The 23185-nt window shown below is 41.1% G+C and overlaps 1 protein-coding gene across 1 annotated transcript in view; it reads right to left on the bottom strand.

Moving 5' to 3' along the window:
• TCTN1 (tectonic family member 1) overlaps positions 1–23185 on the bottom strand; it is a 91116-nt gene that overhangs the window by 27408 nt on the left and 40523 nt on the right. Inside the window, exons 7-8 of the mRNA XM_075834764.1 lie at positions 14284–14304; positions 6197–6322 (exon numbers count right to left, since the gene is read on the bottom strand). Of these exons, the coding sequence (XP_075690879.1) occupies positions 6197–6322; positions 14284–14304 (147 nt within the window). The remainder of the gene's footprint in view (positions 1–6196; positions 6323–14283; positions 14305–23185) is intronic.

Genomic DNA, 23185 nt, shown 5'->3' with positions numbered 1-23185 from the left:
CCGTATTCCATGTCTGTATGTGTCGTTAATCGACACATACAGAAATGGAAAAAAAAATGGCAGCCCCCATAGGGAAGAAAAAGTGTAAAAATAGAAAAAGGTAACACACAAACACACAAATAAATATAAACGTTTTTAATAATACCCTAACATAAAACTGATATATAAAAAAAAATATTTTGGTGACACTGTTCCTTTAAGAAAAGCGGAAAAATTTTCTAGACAGTATAATACATTCATATCTACAATGTTAGTCTAACAATTTTCAACGATTGTTTGGTATGCAGTCTAGTTTAACTCCTTAAGGATGCAGCCATACCTTTTTAATTGTTTCGTTGATGAGGGATTAATTTTTGCGGGACAAGTTGTAATTTTTAATGGCAGCATTTTGGGGTACATATGTATTGAAAACGTGAATACATTTTTTGGTGCAATAGAAAAAAAATGCAATTCCGTCCTTTTTTTATGTTTTTTTTTTTACGGCGTTTATAGTGCAGTATAAATTAATAATGAACTCTATTCTGCAGGTGGTTACGATTACAGCAATTCCAAATTATTATTATTTTTTTAAACTCGGTTTATTGTATACAATATACAAATGACTATTATAAACATAATAGACATTGCAGAGGATACAAAAAGCGATACTAATAAACAGAAACCTGCGACAATAACAAAAACAGTCCTGCTCCAAAACATTTCACATTGTAGCCAAAAGCGTCACATAGAAGAACAAACAATGTCACCGTACGCAGGCGGGAAAAAGGTACATGAAAATATATAAATGATATAAAAGAGATGACAAAAGAAATAAAAAAAATTATTGAATGAAAAAATCCGGCATGAAGCAATGCATCAGTCAGAAGAACAGGATATGCGACATAATCGGAAGTCAATCAATCATACAATGAGTTTTGTAGTAAGGAAGCTCGGAGGTCGCCCATGCTAAAGGAGGTATGAGGAGATGAGCACCAACCTCCCCAGACACTCAAACTTATGTTGACATCCTCTATGTTTATACACCAAATTTTCATATGGCAGTATAGAATTTACTAATTTTTTCCACTGGGAAATCCCAGGAGAGAGATCACCCATCCAACGAATGGCTATCGCTTTTCTGGCGAAGGACAAGGCTTCACGGAGAAAAACTCCCTCATAGTGCGACCAGACATCCAATGTAATCAGCCCTAATAAACATAGTTCGGGTTCACAAGGGACCAATCGGTTCAGAATCAGGGAGAGCAGGTTTGTTACTTCTCTCCAAAAGTGTGCTATGACTGGACACAACCACATCATGTGATCAAAATCAGCCCGTTCTTGGGAGCATCGAAGGCAATTTGAGCTAGATGCTCTGCCCATATGGAGTAGCCTAGTCGGTGTAATATAACATCTGTGTATAATATACAGTTGTGTCATTTTATTATTCGCTGCAGGCGAGACTAAAAGATGTGATGTCATTGCATCCTCCCAATCCTCTTTGGATAAAGAAGGGATTAGACTCCTCCATCTGGCCTCAACCGTGAATTCAGCATGAGCGACCCTCTGAGAAAAAAGGTAAGTATAGATGACCGACACCAACCCCCTCGGACCCGGAGTTCTGAGAATCCCTATAAGAGGTAACGAAGATATAGGACCCTGATCCTCCCTAAACTGAGAAATTAAAGCATGCCGTAGTTGTACACATCTGGATGTATCTCTATCTGGTACCCGGAACATATCTTGAATCTCCCTAGCAGTTAGCGGATGACCCTATTCATTAAAGAGACTCTGTCACCACATTATAAGTGCCATATCTCCTACATAAGGAGATCGGTGCTATAATGTAGGTGACAGTGATGCTTTTTATTTAGAAAAACTATCTATTTTAAACCACTTTATTAGCGATTTTTAGCTTTATGCTAATGAGTTTCTTAATACCCAAGTGGGTGTGTTATTACTTTCGACCAAGTGGGCGTTATACAGAGGAGTGTACGATGCTGACCAATCAGCGTCATGCACTCCTCTCCATTAATTTACACAGCAGCATCGCGTTCTTACTAGAACACGATGTGCAGCCACATACACAGACATTAACCTTAATCAAGTGTCCTGATAATGAATATACATGACCTCCAGTCTGGACGTGATGTGTATTCAGAATCCTGACACTTCTGAATCTTTTCTGTGAGATTTCCAGCAAGGGAAGCAAAATCTCATTTACATCGTAATCTCGCGAGATTACGCGTGGCTTGCTGGAATCTCACAGAAAAGATTCAGAAGTGTCAGGATTCTGAATACACATGACGTCCAGGCTGGAGGTCATGTATATTCATCATCAGGACACTTGATTAACGTTAATGTCTGTGTATGTGGCTGCACATCGTGTTCTAGTAAGAACGCGATGCTGCTGTGTAAATGAATGGAGAGGAGTGTATGACGCTGACTGGTCAGCGTCATACACTCCTCTGTACAACGCCCACTTGGTCGAAAGTAAAAACACGCCCAGTTGGGCATTGAGAAACTCATTAGCATAAAGCTAAAAATCGCTAATAAAGTGGTTTAAAATATTGTTTTTCTAAATAAAAAGCACTACTGTCACCTACATTATAGCGCCGATCTCCTTATGTAGGAGATAGGGAACTTATAATGTGGTGACAGAGCCTCTTTAACCAAATTCTGCAAGTTGGTCACTTCCAGGGCTGTCCAAAATGCTAAATCACTTAGGCCCAGGAAATGAGACAAGCCGGTATGAGAACACAAAGGCAGCTCAGCAACAGTGTGCGAATAGTTCAATACTTTCTTTGCATGGGACCGGACCTGTTTAGCTAGCTTAATTAATGGTAAGGGGTGCCTAGGGCTGTAGCCATGAGGTTCGAGAATTGGCCACACACTGGGGACCCGGAGAAAGTGATGATCTGCATTTGTCAATGGAACCTCTGATAACCATAGTTTAATATACCTAAGTTGACCCGCCAGATAATAAAGGAACATGTCCGGTAAAGCTGCTCCAGCTTGATCTTTAGGTCTCTGAAGTGTACGGAGTTTAAGCTTAGGTCTTCCCGAACCCCATACAAAAGAGGAGAACAAAGAACCGACCAAAGAGGCTCTTTCACCAGATTCTCAAATCCCTATCTCCTATTGCATGTGATCGGCGCTGCAATGTAGATAACAGTAACGTTTTTGTTTTTTTTTAAAACTTTCATTTTTGGCCAAGTTATGAGCTATTTTATATATATGCAAATGAGCTTTGAAATGGACATCTGGGCATTTTTTTTTCGTTATGTCCAACTGGGCGTGTATTGTGTTTTTAACTGGGCGTGTTTACGTGTATGACGCTGACCAATCAGTGACCAGTCAGCGTCATACACTCCTCTACATTCATTTACACAGCAGCGATGTGCAGCAACATACACAGAGATTAACGTTAATCAAGTGTCCTGATAATGAATACACATGAAATCCAGCCTGGACGTCATGTGTATTCAGAATCCTGACACTTCTGACTCTTTTCTTTGAGATTTCCAGCATGGGAAACGAAATCTCGTTTACCTCCGTAATCTCGCGAGATTACGCGTGGCTTGCTGGAATCTCACAGAAAAGATTCAGAAGTGTCAGGATTCTGAGTACACATGACGTCCAGGCTGGATTTCATGTGTATTCATTATCAGGACACTTGATTAACGTTAATCTCTGTGTATGTGGCTGCACATCGCTGCTGTGTAAATGAATGGAGAGGAGTGTATGACGCTGACTGGTCACTGATTGGTCAGCGTCATACACGTAAACACGCCCAGTTAAAAATACAATACACGCCCAGTTGGACATAACGAAAAAAAAAATGCCCAATTGTCCATTTCAAAGCTCATTTGCATATATATATACAATAGCTTATAACTTGGCCAAAAACGAAAGTTAAAAAAAAACAAAAAACGTTACTGTTCTCTACATTGCAGCGCCGATCACATGCAATAGGAGATAGGGATTTGAGAATCTGGTGACAGAGCCTCTTTAACAACCAAGTTAAAAAAGCGTTTGGGGACCAAGGTGTCTGCATGTTCTAATATGTATAACATCTTAGGAAGCACTATCATTTTAAGTAAGTTGATTCTACCTGCTACTGAGAGGTTAAGCATTTTCCAAATAGCAAATTTATCTTTCAAATATGTTAACAAAGGGTATACATTGAGATCATAAGATTGTGCACCATCTCGGGAGACCAAGATACCCAGATATTTAAAACACGGAACCACCTGCAGACCCTGGAAATATGAATCCCACCCACAATTATCAGTGTGAAGAGGCATGAGAAACGATTTACTCCAATTTATGCAAAGTCCGGAAAATCTACCATCTGTATCCATAAGCGACATAGCTCTAAGGAGGGAGGCATTCGGGTTAGCCATAAACAATATCATATCATAAGCATAGAGACCTATACGATCCTCGCGCGGTACGAATGCCCTGAAAAGCCGCATCTTGTCGGATACGGATAGCCAGGGGTTCGATAGCCACAACGAATAGAAGAGGGGACAATGGGCACCCCTGCCTCGTGAATCTATGGAGGCAAAAGGAAGGGGACAAGATCCCATTAACCACCATCGAAGCTCAAGGATCCTTATACAATATGTTAATCCATTTGACGAATCTCTCACCAAAGCCAAATCTACGTAGGACTGCAAATAGGTAAGGCCATTCCGCGGAATCAAACGCCTTGGTCGCATCTAATGAGGCCAAGGCCCAGTCCTGTTGCTCCCACCAACCAATTTGAGTCACCACCTGAACCCTACGTATATTATCCGAAGTGGATTTGCCAGGGATGAAACCAGATTGATCCGGATGAATAATATCAGTGATAACTCCACTCAGTCTATTAGCTAACAATTTGGTTAACATTTTATAGTCTATGTTTAGTAAAAATATGGGGCGATACGACCCACATTCCTCTGACTTTTCCCCGGCTTCAAAATAACTACTATAACTACCCATTTGAAAAACTGCATCAAAAACGGCTAGTAGCTGGGGAGATAAAACATCCATATATTGGAGATACACCTCTAAGGGAAGACCGTCAGGTCCAGACGCCTTCCCTTTAGTTATAGTAGACATGCATTTTGCAATCTCGGCCACTGTGAAAGGGGCATCTAACATAAGCCTATGGTCCCGATGACAGCGCAGGAAATTGAACCTCTTCCAAATAGGTGTCCTATTCAGCAAGAGAGTAGTGAGCTCTCGATGTATACAACTCCCTATAAAAGTCAGCAAAGTGATTCAATATGTCTAGTGGCATGGTAGAGTAGCCCTGATTATGGTTACAAATGCGCAGCACTGGGGGAGACATGGCATTCTGTTTCACTATATGGGCCAATAATTTACTAGATTGGTTTCCCAGTTCAAAAAACGATTGCTTAGTAAAGAATATCCTACGAGTGGCTTTCTCCTGTACGAGAAGTAAATATTGTCTACCCACTGCAAGCCATGCTTCTCTATTAAGTAGGGAAGGGTCCCCCACAAAAGTATCCTCTAACCCCCTGCACTGCTGAGCTAGTTCAAGTTCCTGTCTAGCTGAGGATCGCTTAACATATGAGATAGCAGAACGCAGACAGCCTTTCAGGTAGGCTTTTAATGTGTCCCAAATCAATAGGCCATTCTGTTCCTGGTTATGTGCTTCTAGAAAGACATCCAGTTGGTCGGGAATTCTATAGTTTACTTGAATCTGTTGTAACCAAAAAGGGTGTATCTTAAGAGATCCTCTTAAACCTTCAGTCTGCTGCTTCAATTGTAAAAGAATCGGGCTACGGTCCGATACCCCTCTAGGAAGGTGATCGATAGTGAGCATGGTAGAATAAATCGCGGGAGAGAACAGCAATTCCACGTTTCTATTGTTTTTTTTTAATGTTTTACTACTTACCAAGAGCCATAAAGTTGCTGTCGACGGAGCTTCATAAGTGCTTTTATATGTTGCGGTCACTATTGACCATGGCATTTGAGTGGTTAAACAGCCCGGAACCAAGCATATCAGTATGTATTAGCTTTGCCCGGAGTGTTCCTTTTAGCAACACTTATGTGAACAAGTTGTATGTTCATATTGTGCATTTCTATTGCAATGACTAAAATGTATTACCAAATATTAATACGTGTTATTCTACTCCCATCCTCCAAGCAAATACATAATATAAATATAGCTTGTACAACACTGCATGAGTATAAAGGTACTTACCCCCAGAACAACATCATTACAAACCCCTGTAATGCTGTCGTAAGAAGGAGTATAATCACTGAGATTTCCACGAAAGACAGCACCATCCACTGATTTTATTGTAATACCCTGAAGAGTCACATTAATCTGCAAAAAAACAGAAAATATTTTTTTCTTTTCTTAAGACATTTACCAAACACTTAAATGGACACAAACTATTCAAACAACTTCTGTTAATCTAACAGTATACCTGATATAGATCAACTTGTAATTTACTTACTGTTAAAATGTTGTTGTTTTATCCATGATAATTCTGTGTGAACTTACTGCCACTAGGTGTCTCCCTTCCTGTAATCTGCTGTCCACCCCCTGTTGTCAAGCAAAACCCCTCCCTAGTTACAGAGCAGAGGAGATGGACTTCAGGATGTAGGAGGGAGGTGTTTCTTCACTGCCTGCCCATAAAAGTCTATGGAGAGGGGGCGTAGGAGCAGAGTAAGTGAGAAAGAGATACTGTCTATAGAAATCTATAGAGAGGGGAGGGGGAGGAGGGCGCAGGGAGAGAAATACACAGACACGCTGCCCATAGAAGTCTAAGGAGAGGGAGCAGAGAGAGACACAAATGCCGTCCATAGAAGCCTATGAAGAGGGGGAGCAAGGAGAGAATGACACAGAAACGCTGTCCATAGAAGTTTCTGGAAAGGGGAGAGATGAGCAGAGTGAGTGAGACACAGACATGCTTTCCATAGAAGTCTATGGAGAGGAGAGGGGATAGCAGGTAGAGAGAGCGAGTGAGACACACACAGATGTGCAGCAGCTGCTTGTAAGAAATATAGATCACTGCAGTGCTGGATTCTAAGCTATACTGCTCATTAGTTAGGTACGCTTTTTTAAAGGTTTATTCCCATCTCAGACATTAAAGAAATATCTACAGGATATGCAATAAATGTCTGATAGATGCGAGTCCCAGCTCGGAGACCCGCACCTATATCAAGAACAGGGGTGACCCGACCCCCGTCCCATGAGGCAGCCGCGCATTTGTGTCCCAGCCTGGAATCGGCGGCTGAGGCGGGAATGGGGACACCTGTGACCAAGGACCGGAAACAGCGATCGCACGGTTCCTGGCTGTTTAACCCCTCAAATGCTGCGGTCAATTGCGACTGCAGCATCTGAGGCGTTGAAAAGAGGGGGCGACCCACTCCGACAGTGTACCGCCCCCCCGCAATGAGATCAAGGGGTGGACGATGGTTGACCACCCCCCGCAACGAGATCAAGGGGTGACAATGGTTGTCATGGCAGCCCAGGGGCCTAAATGAAGGCGCCCAGGACTGCCTTCACTCGGCCTGTTAAGCCCTTGCATATTAAAGAGGCTCTGTCCCGACTTTACAAGTGCCCTATCGCCTACCTAATCTGATCGGCGCTGTAATGTAGAGAACAGTGGTTTTTATTTTGAAAAACGATCATTTTTTAGCAAGTTATGAACAATTTTCGATTTATGCTAATTAGTTCTTAATGACCAACTGGGCGTTTTTTTAAACTTTTTACCAAGTGGGCATGGTAAAGAGAAGTGTATGACGCGGACCAATCAGCGTCATACACTTCTCTTCATTCCAGCCCAGCTTGTTTCACTGCACAGCGTGATCTCCGGAGATCATGCTGTGACGGGACTTCCTCCCACAGGTCCTTCACCGGAGTGATGGAAGAGTCGACAGACATCGCCTCCAGTCATGCCAGGACGTTTATCTGAATCTGCAGCGGCTGGAGGCGATGTCTGTTCAGTCTTCCATGGATCCGATGAAGAACCTGTGGGAGGAAGTCCCATCACAGCGTGATCTCGCGAGATCACGCTGTGCAGTGAAACAAGCTGGGCATGAATGAAGAGAAGTGTATGACGCGGATTGGTCAGCGTCATACACTTCTCTTTACAACGCCCATTTGGTAAAAAGTAAAAAACGCCCAGTTGGTCATTAAGAAACTAATTAGCATAAATCTAAAATTGGTCTTAAATGGCTCAAAAATTATCGTTACATTACAGCGCCTATCAGATTAAGTAGGAGATAGGGCACTTATAAACTAGTGACAGAGCCTCTTTAACCCGTTAGTGACTGCTAATACGCTTTTTCACTTTGGTCACTAACGGGCTTTATTCTGATGCATAAGCCTTTTTACGGCACTGCATCAGGATAAATAAACAGAGCAGGGAGCTGTCAAATCTCCCTGCTCTCAGCTACCAGAGGTAGCTGAGAGCTGGGGGCGTCCCTGCTCGAACGTGTGAGGTCGATAGAAGTATCGATCTCATCCGTTTAACCCTTCAGATACGGTACTCAATAGCGTGCAACACATCTGAGTGGTTTTGGAGAGAGGGAGGGAGCTTCCTCTCTGTCCCGCCGACACCCGGCGATAAGATCGCCGAGTGCCTGTGTCTCCGATGGCAGCCGGGGGCCTAATAAAGGAGGCAGCCGGAGGCATGACCTAGCAGATGCCTGTCCGTTTTAAACGAAAGTATTGCAGTGTATTATAATAGCGATCGGATGATCGCATATTAAAGTCCCCTAGTGGGACTAGTAAAAAAGTAAAAAAAAAGTTTCATAAAGTTAATAAAAAAAAATGTGAAAAAAACATGAAAAACCCACTTTTTCCCCTTACAAAATGCTTTACTATTAAAAAACCAAAATAAAGTAAAAAAGTTACGCATATTTGGTATCGCCACGTCCGTAACGACCCCGACTATAAATCTATTACATTATTTAACCCGCACGTTGAACGCCGTAAAAAATAAAAAACTATGGAAAAATTGCTGTTTTCTGTGAATCCTGACTTTAAAAAAATATGATAAAAAGTGATCAAAAAGTCGCACCTACTCCAAACTGGTATCAATAAAAACTACAAGTCTTCCTGCAAAAAATCCCTCATACAACTGCATCGGCGAAACAATAAAAAAGTTATGGTTCTTCAAATATGGAGACACAAAAACAAATACATTTTGAAAAAAAAGCGTTTTTACTGTGTAAAAGTAATAAAACATACAAAAACGATACAAATTTGGTATCTTTGCAATCGTAACAACCTGCTGAATAAAGTTCTTGTGTTATTTATACCACACGCTAAACGGCGTAGATTTAGGACGCGAAAAAGTGTGGCGAAATTTCAGTTTTTTTTCTATTCCCCCCCAAAAAAAGTTAATAAAAGTTAATCAATAAATAATATGTACCTCAAAATGGTGCTATTAAAAAAAACAACTTGTCCCGCAAAAAACAAGACCTATGTCGACGCAAAAATACAAAAGTTATAGCTCTTGGAATGCGACGATGGAAAAACGTAAAAAATGGCTTGGTCATTAAGGTTTAAAATAGGCTGGTCATTAAGGTTTAAAATAGGCTGGTCATTAAGGTGTTAAAAGTAAAAAAAAACCTTTTCCCATTTTTCCTTTAAACTAATGTAAAGAATAAAAGTAAACAAAATTGGTATCGCTGCATCCATAAAAGTCTAAACGATTACAATATAGTGCTCACGATGAATGGCGTAAAAAAAAATGTACACACCAAAATCGCTGTTTTTTTTATCAACTTAAGGGGGGATTCACACGAGCGTGTATTCGGTCCGTGCGGGCCGCGTGGTTTTCACGCACCACGCATAGACCAATACAAGTCTATGGGGCAGTACAGACAGTCCGTGCTTTTTGCGCAGCGTTTGTTCGCTGCGTACAAAACGCGACAGGTTCAATAACTCGGCGTATTTCGCGCATCACGCACCCAATGAAGTCAATGGGTGCGTGAAAACCACGCAGGTTGCACGGAAGCACTTCCGTGCGAACCGACTGAAACAGCGCACCAGCTGTCAAAAGGATGAATGTAAACAGAAAAGCACCACGTGCTTTTCTGTTTCCGAACATCCAAACGAAGTGTCTTTGAGATGAGCGAACCCGGACAAGCGAACCGAACTTCACCGGGTTCGGCCGAACTCGTTTTGGCCGAACCCGGCAAAAAAATGTCCGGTACGCGACGTCAGGAGATAGTCACTGTCCAGGGTGCTGAAAGAGTTAAACTGTTTCAGCACCATGGACAGTGACTACCGATCCCAAAAAACATGAACCTGTAAAAAAAAAACGAAGTTCTGACTTACCGATAACTCCCGGCTTCTTCCTCCAGTCTGACCTCCCGGGATGACAATTCAGTCCAAGTGACAGCTCCAGCCAATCACAGGCCAAGCACAGGCTGCAGCGGTCACATGGACTGCCGCGTCATCCAGGGAGGTGGGGCCCGATGTCAAGAGAGACGCGTCACCAAGGCAACGGCCGGGAGGGAAGTTCTCGGTAAGTACGAACTTTTTCTTTTTTTTTTAACACGTTTTCACTGTCGAGGGTGCTGAAAGAGTTACTGCCGATCAGTTAGCTCTTTCAGCACCTTGGACAGTGACGGGCGTCGACTAGCCTCATCTCTATGATGGCGGCTGCGCGAAAATCACGCAGCCGCGCATCAGACACGGATGACACACGCAGCTGTCAAATGTTTTTTGCGCGCGCAAAACGCTGCGTTGTTTGCGCGCGCAAAAACGCAACGTCCGTCTGTATCTGCCCTAACTCTAAAAAAAAAAAAAAAAATTTCATAAAAGTGATCAAAAAAGTTGTATGTACCAAAACATGGTACCGATAAAAACTACAGCTCGTCCCGCAAATAATAAGCTCTCACACCGCTCAATCGATGAAAAAGTAAAAAAAGTTATGGCTCTCAGAATGTGGAGACACAAAACAATTTTTTTTTAACGTTTTTTTTCTTTAACAGTAGTAAAATATAAAAAAAACTATATAAATTTGGTATCACCGTAATCGTATTGAGCCACAGAATTTGTAATTTTTACCGCACGGTGAAAGCCGTAAACACGAAACCCAAAAAACAAATCAAGGAATCACAGTTTTTTCCAATTTCAGCCCACAAATATTTTTCTTTCAGTTTCCCAGTACATTATATGGGGTTTTAAACTACAACTCCTCCCGCAAAAAATAAGCCCCACACCACTCTATTGATGGAAAAATAAAAAAAGTTATGGCTTTTGGAATGCGGGGAGTGAAAAACGAAAATGAAAAATCAATAATGGCTTCGTCCTGAAGGGGTTAAAAAGGAATTTTATTAAAACAGAAACAATATGCTTTGTGCATACATACATATATATATACATACATACATATACACACACAGAAAGAATCGAAGATAGGAGCAGAACTGCGGTTCCACGCCTGGTAAGGCCGATGCTATGCTTCAAACAAAGGAGTGACCTCTCCTTGTATAATACACGTCAAAAAATTAAAAGAGCAAAGCAGCACTCAAAAATAATTGGGTTTATTCATCCAACATCCACTACAACGTTTGAAGGCATTTTCAAGCAATGTGTGTTTCAAAATACATGAGTATATATAGAGGGCAAAGCCCAGACAATCAGTGTTACAAATCAGTACATAATAATAAAACAATATCCAGTTATGCAAACATCATAAGATAAATAGTGACCAGTGAAACAAATATCCATGGTGTAAATACGAGTTATAACATGATGCAATAAATAATCGATGCCGCATGAATAACATAAACTACCGTTCAAAAGTTTAGGGTCACTTAGAAATTTCTTTATTTTTGAAAGAAAAGCAGTTTTTTCAATGAACATAACATTAAATTAATCAGAAATACACTCTATACATTGTTAATGTGCTAAATGACTATTCTATCTGCAAACGTCTGGTTTTTAATGCAATATCTACATAGGTGTATAGAGGCCCATTTCCAGCAACCATCACGCCAGTGTTCTAATTGTACATTGTCTTTGCTAACTGTGTTAGAAGGCTAATGGATGATTAGAAAACACTTGAAAATCCTTGTGCAATTATGTTAGCACCGCTGTAAACAGTTTTGCTGTTTAGAGGAGCTATAAAACTGACCTTCCCTTGAGCTAGTTGAGAATCTGGAGCATTACATTTATGGGTTCGATTAAACTCTCAAAATGGCTAGAAAAAGAGCTTTCATGTGAAACTCGACAGTCTATTCTTATTCTTAGAAATGAAGGCTATTCCATGCGAGAAATTGCCAAGAAACTGAAGATTTCCTACAACGGTGTGTACTTACTCCCTTCAGAGGACAGCACACACAGGCTCTAACCAGAGTAGAAAGAGAAGTGGGAGGCCCTGCTGCACAACTGAGCAACAAGACAAGTACATTAGAGTCTCTAGTTTGAGAAATAGACGCCTCACAGGTCCTCCACTGGCAGCTTCATTAAATAGTACCCGCAAAACGCCAGTGTCAACGTCTACAGTGAAGAGGCGACTCCAGGATGCTGGCCTTCAGGGTAGAGTGGCAAAGAAAAAGCCATATCTGAGACTGGCTAATAAAAGGAAAAGATTAATATGGGCAAAAGCACACAGACATTGGACAGAGGAAGATTGGAAAAAAGTGCTATGGACAGACGAATCGAAGTTTGAGGTGTTTGGATCACACAGAAGAACATTTGTGAGAAGCAGAACAACTGAAAAGATGCTGGAAGAGTGCCTGACACCATCTGTCAAGCATGGTGGAGGTAATGTGATGGTCTGGGGTTGCTTTGGTGCTGGTAAAGTGGGAGATTTGTACAAGGTAAAAGGGATTTTGAATAAGGAAGGCTATCACTCTATTGATTGGAGCCAATTTCATCCTACAACAGGACAATGACCAAAAGCACACCTCCAAATTATGCAAGAACTATTGAGGGAAGAAGCAGGCAGCTGGTATTCTATCTGTAATGGAGTGGCCAGCGCAGTCACCAGATCTCAACCCCATAGAGCTGTTGTGGGAGCAGCTTGACCGTATGGTACGCAAGAAGTGCCCATCAAGCCAATCCAACTTGTGGGAGGGGCTTCTGGAAGCATGGGGTGAAATTTCTCCCCATTACCTCAGCAAATTAACAGCTAGAATGCCAAAGGTCTGCAATGCTGTAATTGCTGCAAATGGAGCATTCTTTGACGAAAGCAAACTTTGAAGGAGAAAATTATTATTTCAAATAAAAATCATTATTTCTAACCTTGTAAATGTCTTGACTATATTTTCTAGTCATTTTGCAACTCATTTGATAAATATAAGTGTGAGTTTTCATAAAAAACACAAAATTGTCTGGGTGACCCCAAACTTTTGAACGGTAGTGTATATAATTCAGTGTTTACTGTTAATTGAACATACATAGTGCAATTTGTTAGAAACAACACAGCTGGAACTCACCAATCTACAAAGAAGAAACAAAATGATAGGACTCATATGTAACACATTTCTAGCTATCGGCGTTCTGAACATCGAACAGCGCATGCCCACGGATAACTCACCGATTGGATCAAAGTAAACGTGATCAATGGTCACCAGGGCAACATAGAACAACAGAACCAAAAATCTCTCTGTTTCTAACAAATTGCACTATGTATGTTCAATTAACAGTAAACACTGAATTATATATGTTATTCATGCGGCATCGATTATTTATTGCATCATGTTATAACTCGTATTTACACCATGGATATTTGTTTCACTGGTCACTATATATCTTATGATGTTTGCATAACTGGATATTGTTTTATTATTATGTACTGATTTGTAACACTGATTGTCTGGGCTTTGCCCACTATATATACTCATGTATTTTTAAACACACATTGCTTGAAAATGCCTTCAAACGTTGTAGTGGATGTTGGATGAATAAACCCAATCATTTTTGGGTGCTGCTTCGCTCTCCCTTTTTTGACATTATATATATACACAAAAGAAATCCCACAGCACTGCGATGGTTCCAAAAAGTATGTGATTTATTCAGTCAACAGCTGCAACGTTTCCGTCCTGCTATAGGAAAAAGGTCCTATAGTAGGACGGAAACTTTGCAGCTGTTGACTGAATAAATCACATACTTTTTGGAACCATCGGAGTGCTGTGGGATTTCTTTTGTTTATGTCTTATAATCCACGGATCTGGATTACCTGCTTGCACCCATTACCGTGTTGGAATCTGTCGCAGAGTGCTGCTTATCTCTACCTATATACATGTACTTTGTGTGAATCTTGTTTTCGCAAAGAAAAATAAATAAATAAAACCAGGACATAAATGTCTTACCGTATTTTGTGAAGTGGGTACCTGTCGTGAATAAATAAATAAAAATCAAATAAAATAATAATAATATGAAAAGTAAAAACTAACGTTAAACACATTATGAATGTAAAAGGCAAGTGATAATAACTTCAATAAAATTACAATTCAGACCCCCAACACATTAGATCTCCTACACAAATATTGCCCTTGCAAAGCCATCTAGCGCCTTTTCTGATCTACTTCTGCTTACTTTTTTTTATAACATCGTTATATATTATAGACGTAATAACAATTGTTACTGTTCTTACTTTTCCGTTTAGAAACGGGAATAGCAGCCTATTTTGGGATGTCGGAAATTAGGGTTTTATTTTTTATCGCTACATTCCAAGAGCCAAAATTTTTGTCCCCATCGACAAAGCTGTACAAGCCAGCCATATATTTCTCCTGCAGGAGTCCCTATAGGGGAATTGTAGCATTACATGCCAACCATTCAGATTAATGGCAAGCTATGTAATAGATGGATGGGCTGAGTCCGCCACAGTACACTGTGTAAAAAGAAAACGGAATAGCAGGTAAAAACAGTCCAACATAATGGAGGTGCTAGATTTGTCGCTGCTAACTACAGTGCCTTGTGAAAGTCTTCACCCCACTTGGTGTTTTTCCTGCTTTGTTCGATTACAACCTGGAATCAAAATGGGTTTTAACTGTGATTTTATGTAATAGACCTGACAAAATATTTCAAATTGTTACAGTGGAGTGAAAAAAATACCTTGTTTAACCCCTTAATGACATACCACGTACCAGTACGCGGTAGCCGTTAAGGGGAAGTATGGAGCGGGCTCACAACTGAGCTCGCTCCATACTCAGCGGGTGACGGCTGTGTTAGAAGAAAAGAAGAAATGATCCAGCGCTGAGTCGTACTTTGGATTTAAAAAGGAAGCAGGCCAGGGCAAACCGCCTACTATTCACACACGTCTTGGGACTGCGTCTCCCTTCAATTTTATTTCAATACCCCAATAAAGGTGGGAATACTGCTTCCTTTTTAAATCCAAAGTACGACTCAGCGCTGGATCATTTCTTCTTTTCTTCTATTTGCATAGTGCAAGCCGTAGCGGGGATCCGAGCGGAGAGTCTGGAGACGCTTTAAACTGGTGAGCTGGAGGTTTCCTCCCTTCTTTACTGTTCTGACGGCTGTGTTATATAGCAGACACCTGACTGCAACGGGCGGAATCAAAGATCACTTTGATTCCATCCGTTTAACACTTTAAATGCTGCGGTCAATCGCGACGACAGCATTTAAATTGTTAGAATCAAGGGTGGCGCCCCCCCCCTGCGATGGGATCGGCTGGTGACTATGGTTGTTATGGCAGCCTGGGGGCCGAATGAAGGCCCACAGGTCTGCCACCTTTGTATTCCTTTGAAGCCCTGCCTCTGGCAGGACTTCAAAGGAGACTGTCAGAACCACGATATACTGCAATACATTAGTATTGCAGTAGGGACGCACGATGCATCGAAACTTCGATACTGTTTCGATGCCGTGCACCCTCAAACGGTTCGATACCGTTATTTCATGTATTTCGATACTAAGCTGTGTGGCCGCACAGCTAAGTATACACCGTGTTCCAAATTATTATGCACATTGGATTTAAGTGTCATAAACATTTAATTATTCGTTTTTCAATTAAACTCATAGATGGTATTGTGTCTTAGGGCTCTTTGGATCATTGTAATCAATCTCAGACACCTGTGATAATTCGTTTGCCAGGTGTGCCCAATCAAAGGAAAACTACTTAAGAAGGACGTTCCACATTATTAAGCAGGCCACAGGTTTCAAGCAATATGGGAAAGAAAAAGGATCTCTCTGCTGCCGAAAAGCCTGAAATAGTGCAATACCTTGGACAAGGTATGAAAACATTGGATATTTCAAGAAAACTTAAGCATGATCATCGTACTGTTCAAAGATTTGTGGCTGATGCAGAGCACAGACGGGTTCGTTCAGATAAAGGCATAATGAGGAAGGTTTCTGCCAGACAAATTAATAGGATTAGGAGAGCAGCTGCTAAAATGCAATTGCAAAGCAGCAAACAGGTATTTGAAGCCGCTGGTGCCTCTGGAGTCCCGCGAACCTCAAGGTGTAGGCTCCTCCAGAGGTTTGCAAGTGTGCATAAAGCTATTATTTGGCCACCCCTAAACAATGCTCACAAGCAGAAACGGTTGCAGAGGGCTCAGAAATACATGAAGACTAATTTTCAAACCGTGTTGTTTACTGATGAGTGCCGTGCAACCCTGGATGGTCCAGATGGATGGAGTAGTGGATGGTTGGTGTATGGCCACCATGTCCCAACAAGGCTGCGACGTCAGCATGGAGGTGGGGGAGTCATGTTTTGGGCTGGAATCATGGGGAGAGAGCTGGTAGGCCCCTTTAGGGTCCCTGACAGTGTGAAAATTACCTCTGCAAACTACGCAGAGTTTATGACTGACCACTTTCTTCCGTGGTACAAAAAGAAGAACCGTTCCTTCCGTAGCAAAATTATCTTCATGCATGACAATGCACCATCTCATGCTGCAAAGAATACCTCTGTGTCATTGGCTGCTATGGGCATAAAACTCATGGTGTGGCCCCCATGTTCCCCCGACCTCAACCCTATTGAAAACCTTTGGAGCATCCTCAAGCAAAATATCTATGAGGGTGGGAGGCAGTTCACATCAAAACAGAAGCTCTGGGAGGTTATTCTGACATCCTGCAAAGATATTCAAGCAGAAACTGTCCAAATACTCACAAATCCAATGGATGCAAGAACTGTGAAGGTGATATCAAAGAAGGGGTCCTATGTTAACATGTAACTTGGCCTGTTAAGTTTTTTTTGATTGAAAGAGCTTTTAATTTCTGTAAATCTGACCTCCTGATGCTGCAAATTCAACAAATTACCATTTTAGTTCTCTTTACAACCTTTAAAATGTTTTGATCTCTGTTGTGCATAATAATTTGAACCAGTGCATTTTGAGTTTTTTACTTCTAAAAAAAAATCTGTTATCATTAGGAGATTTGTTCAATAAAATTTGCATTATACTCCAACGGTTGATGGCTTGAAGATTATACTGACTGTCATTTGCATCGACTATTTAGGAAAAATCAGCGAAAAATAACATTTGCATTATAATTTGGAACGCGGTGTAGTAACACATAAATGGGGCTGCGGCTGTGTAATACAACCATTGCCTCGCTCCTGAGTCCTGACAGATGTGCACTGGTCAGCATGAGGTGAGCGACCAGCGGCACTGAAGACAGAGAACACGGCAGGCGCTTTGCAATTCACGCCCATGTTCTGTCTTCAGTGCCGCCGCCGCTGATTAGTGCAGCGCTGGCCGCATCACCTCATGCGGACTGTGCGCGCACTTGTCAGGAGCAGGGCAATGGCTGTATTACACAGCTGCAGCCCCACTGTAACGACGGAAGTCAGAGAAACCTTATCTCCGCCGCTATTCCCAAGAATGCTGCGATCAAAACTGACTGCAGCATTCAAGAGGAAAATGAGAAGGGGTGATACCCCTTGGATCACGTCACAGGGAATCCCTGTGACGTGATTGAGGGACATACCATATATGGAAGGACCCCAGGGCTGTCTGACCATATTTCCTGTTGTTAGGGCATACTTAGGTATGTCCTAACAGCTGCCTGTGTACTATCTGTTCACAAGCTAATGTACTGGCATATAGATATATATGCCAGTACACTAAAGTTTAAAAATAAAAAAGTTAAAACATAAGTAATGTTACATTTAAAAAAAACACACTTTTTTACAATAAACATTAAAATAAAAGTCTCAATACATAAAATATACACATATTCGGTATTGGCGCCGCCGTAATAACCTGCACAACTATTTTTGCGTTATTAAAGATGTGTATGCTATAAAAAAAATACAATAAAAACTTTGTTCGCTTATCAATGTAAGGTACGAGATGTGATGAATTTAACCTCCATGTGCCTCACATTAATAATAATTAACCCCATCATGTACCTAACACTAACTCAATATTGTCCATTATGACTGAGAAACATGATGGGGTTAATTACTATTAATGTGAGGCACATGGAGGTTCAAAATTCATCACACCACGTGCCTCACATCAGAAAATGGAAGAACTTTTTTTTTATTACTGTTGGCAAAGTATCGTTTCGGTATAGAAAATCGCAATACTACACAAAGTATCGGTATCCAAGTCCAAATTCTGGTATAGTGACAACCCTATATTGCAGTATATCATGCAAGCGGTCCCTAGGGGGACTAATAAAAAAAACAGTTAAAAACAGTTAAATAAAGTTTTTTATAATGTTCCAAAAAAAAGATATATTAAAAAGTAAAAAAAAAAAACCTTTTCCCATTTTTTCCCTAAAGCAATCTTAAAAAAAACCCAAACTTAACATAACTGGTATCGCCACATCCGTAAAAGTCTGAACCATCAAAATATAGCATTGCTTAACCCGCTCGGTGAACGACGTAAACAAAATAAATATATATAACATGCAAATTGCTGTTTTTTGGTCACCATAGCTCTCTAAAAAAAAGGAACAAAAAGTGATCAAAAAGTCGCATGTACCCCAAAATGGTATCGGTGAAAACTATAGCTCGCCAGGCAAATTGTAAGCCCTCACACCTCTAAATTGATGGAAAAATAAAAAAAGTTATGGCTCTCAGAATATGGCGACACAACACATTTTTTTTTTTTAGCAAATAGTTTTAGTTTTTTTAAAAGTGGTAAAACATAAAACAAAACATATAAATTTGGTATCGCCGTAATCGTATCAACCTGTAGAATAACTGTTTTACCACTTGATGGACGCTGTAAAAACAAAACCCCCCAAAATTGTGTAATTGCTGTTTTTTTGCCTATTTCACCCCACAAATGTTATTTTTTTTCGATACCCAGTACTTTATGCGGTACAATAATTGGTGCCATGAAAAACTACAATTCGTCCCGCAAAAACAAACCCTCATACGGCTATGTCGGCAAAGAAATAGAAAAGATATGGCTTTTGAAACGCGTGGAGAAAAAAAAACCTCAAATTGGCCTGGTCTTTAAGGGGTTAAAAAAAAAGAAAACAAAACCAGAAAAGTTGTGAGTGCCTATGTATTTCACCCCCTTTGCTATGAAACCCCTAAATAAGATCTGGTCAAACCAATTACCTTCAGAAGTCACATAATTAGTGAAATAAGGTCCCCTGTGTACAATCAAAGTGTCACATGACCTGTCACATGATGTCAGTATAAATACACCTGTTCTGAAAGGCGCCCGTGTCTGCAACACCACTAATCTACATGAAGGCCAAGGTGCTCTCCAACAGGTCAGAGGCAAACTTTGAACATCCCACGGAGCACTACTAAATTCTTTATAACAAAATGGAAAGAATATGGCTCAACTACAAACCTGACAAGAGAAGGCCACCCACCAAAACTCACAAACCGGGCAAGGGGGCATTACCAGAGATTCAACAAAAACACCAACGAGAACACTCAGGAAGCTGCCCAGAGGACCACTATAAGCGGTATACTCCACAGAGTGGGGCTTTATGGAAGAGTGCCCAGAAGAAGGTTCTCTTGACAGGTGAGACTAAAACTGAACTTTTTGACAATCATGGGAAATGCTATGTGTGGCGCAAACCCAACACTTCCCATCACCCCACGAACACCTTTCCCACAGTGTAGCATAGTGGTGGCAGCATCATGCTATAGGTATGCATTTCATCGGCAGGGAATGGAAAACTGGTCAGGATTGAAAAAAAACAAAACGAAAAAGCGAGAAAAAAATAATAATTATGAATGGCAGTAAATACAGGGCAATTCTTGAGGGAAAACCTGTTTCAGTCTGCCAGAGATTTGAGACTGGGACTGAGGTTCATCTTCCAGAAGGACAATGACACTAAACATACCGCTAAAGCTACACTGGAATGGTTTAACCTCTTCCCGTGCTACGCCGCAGCTGTACGTCCTGGAGAGGGGTTGCTTTGCTTCCTGCACCAGGACGTACAGTTGCGGACCGGTTCCCAGCGCACAATGTCCTAACGGACAGTGTCCGGGAACTGGGTCAGCTGTCCGCCACAACTGACACTCCGGTCTTGCCGGTCAGGGGACCATCGCCGCTGATTTAGGCAATTAACCCCTTAAATACGGCGACCGATTGCGATCACGCCATTTATGGGGTTTGAAGCATATCGGCAGCCCACACGAAGTGATTGTGGGGGCTGCGGATGCTTGTCATGGGGTTACACCCTAGAATTCTTAAAGAGCTTAGTTCAGTTATTTCTGTCCCCCTTTTCATAATATTCAGAGAATCTCTAGTGACTGGTATAGTGACTGGTATAGTTCAAAAAGGGCTCTAGGTCTTCCCCGGGTAATTATAGACCAGTAAGCTTAACATCCATCGTGGGGAAAATGTTTGAGGGGCTATTGAGGGACTATATACAGGATTATGTGACAATAAATAGAATTATAAGTGACAGCCAGCACGGTTTTACTAAGGACAGAAGTTGTCAAACTAACCTAATCTGTTTTTATGAAGAGGTGAGCAGAAGTCTAGACAGAGGGGCCGCTGTGGATTTAGTGTTTTTGGACTTTGCAAAGGCATTTGACACTGTCCCCCATAGACGCCTAATGGGTAAACTAAGGACTATAGGTTTAGAAAATATAGTTTGTAATTGGATTGAGAATTGGCTCAAGGACCGTATCCAGAGAGTTGTGGTCAATGATTCCTACTCTGAATGGTCCCAGGTAATAAGTGGTGTACCCCAGGGTTCAGTGCTGGGACCACTATTATTCAACTTATTTATTAATGATATAGAAGATGGGATTAATAGTACTATTTCTATTTTTGCAGATGACACCAAGCTATGTAATATAGTTCAGTCTATGGAAGATGTTCATGAATTGCAGGCAGATTTAAACAAACTAAGTGTTTGGGCGTCCACTTGGCAGATGAAGTTTAATGTAGATAAATGTAAAGTTATGCATCTGGGTACCAACAACCTGCATGCATCATATGTCCTAGGGGGAGCTACACTGGCGGATTCACTTGTTGAGAAGGATCTGGGTGTTCTTGTAAATCATAAACTCAATAACAGCATGCAGTGTCAATCAGCTGCTTCAAAGGCCAGCAGGATATTGTCGTGTATTAAAAGAGGCATGGACTCACGGGACAGGGATGTAATATTGCCACTTTACAAAGCATTAGTGAGGCCTTATCTAGAATATGCAGTTCAGTTCTGGGCTCCAGTTCATAGAAAGGATGCCCTGGAGTTGGAAAAAATACAAAGAAGAGCAACGAAGCTAATTAGGGGCATGGAGAATTTAAGTTATGAGGAAAGATTGAAAGAATTAAACCTATTTAGCCTTGAAAAAAGACGACTAAGGGGGGACATGATTAACTTATATAAATATATTAATGGCACATACAAAAAATATGGTGAAATCCTGTTCCTTGTAAAACCCCCTCAAAAAACAAGGGGGCACTCCCTCCGTCTGGAGAAAAAAAGGTTCAAGCTGCAGAGGCGACAAGGCTTCTTTATACTGTGAGCACTGTGAATCTATGGAATAGCCTACCGCAGGAGCTGGTCACAGCAGGGACAGTAGATGGCTTTAAAAAAGGGTTAGATCATTTCCTAGAACAAAAAAATATTTGCTCCTATGTGTAGAAATTTTTCCTTCCCTTTTCCCGTCCCTTGGTTGAACTTGATGGACATGTGTCTTTTTTCAGCCGTACTAACTATGTAACGGCAACCGGAGGCCAGACAATGGCCTCTGGGTTGCCATGTACGGAAGCCTAGGAGGAGGAGCCGGAGGCTGGTCCTCCTATGCTTCCTGTCAGTGTGACCGTCACGTCAAAATGACAGAATACATAACACTACGTAGGTAGTGTAATGTATTCTAGCAGCGATCAAAGCTGCAAGTCCTCAAGTCTCCTAGTGGGACAAAAAAAAAAAGTTAAAAGAGTTAATAAAAGTGTAAAAATAAAAGTTATGTTAAAAAAAGAAGAACTGCTTTTTTTCCTATAATAGGTCCTTTATTATAGGAAAAAAATGAAATCGTTAAAAAAAAAAAAGTACACATATTTGGTATCACTGCGTTCGTAACAACCCAAACTATAATGTTATTTTTCCGGCACGATGGACACCGCAAAAAAAAAAAAAAAAAACAATAAAAAAACTATGCCAGAATCACTATTTTTTGGTCATCAAAATAGAGACTAAAAAGTAATCAAAAAAATCGCATGTACCCCAAAATAGTACCAATAAAAACAACAACCCGTCCCGCAAAACAAAAGCCCTTACACAGCTTTTTTGACTGAAAAATAAAAAAAATGTATGGCTCTCAGAATATGGTGACACAGAAAATAAATTATTTTATAAAAAAGGGATGTTATTGTGCAAAAGCTGCAGAACATAAAAAACCTATATACATATGGTATCGGCGTAATCGTACCGACCCGCAGAGAAAAGTAAACTTGTCATTTATAGCACACGGGAACGCTGTAAAAAAAATTAACTAAAAAACATTGTCAGAATTGCTGGTTTTTGGTCACTTGCAACCACCTGGTCGCAACGACAGTATAATGCCCCCATATGTGCATATTAGAAAAACAAAATGACTTGCCTATCTCCGTTCCCACGCCGGGTGGAGGATCCTTCTCCTTTGGTCTGTGCTATGATTGACTCGGCTCAGACTGGCGCAATGACGTCACTACATCGCGCCTTTCTGCCTTGAGCCGCTCATGGCTCAGTGAATGCTGGAGCAGGGAGCAGTCAGCTCCTTGTTCCAGCATTGAATGTAACCGGGACCTCGGTGAGTGACTCGCGACCCCCCGGAGGTCATCACACGAACCCCCAGGGGATCGCAACCCAGAGTTTATAATGTATTGTATTGTGCAGTTT

This window comes from Rhinoderma darwinii, chromosome 1 (assembly GCF_050947455.1).
Source record: "Rhinoderma darwinii isolate aRhiDar2 chromosome 1, aRhiDar2.hap1, whole genome shotgun sequence".
NCBI lineage: Eukaryota > Metazoa > Chordata > Amphibia > Anura > Rhinodermatidae > Rhinoderma > Rhinoderma darwinii.
Note: the sequence above shows the minus strand (reverse complement) of the source record. Positions and strands in the feature narration are given on the sequence as shown.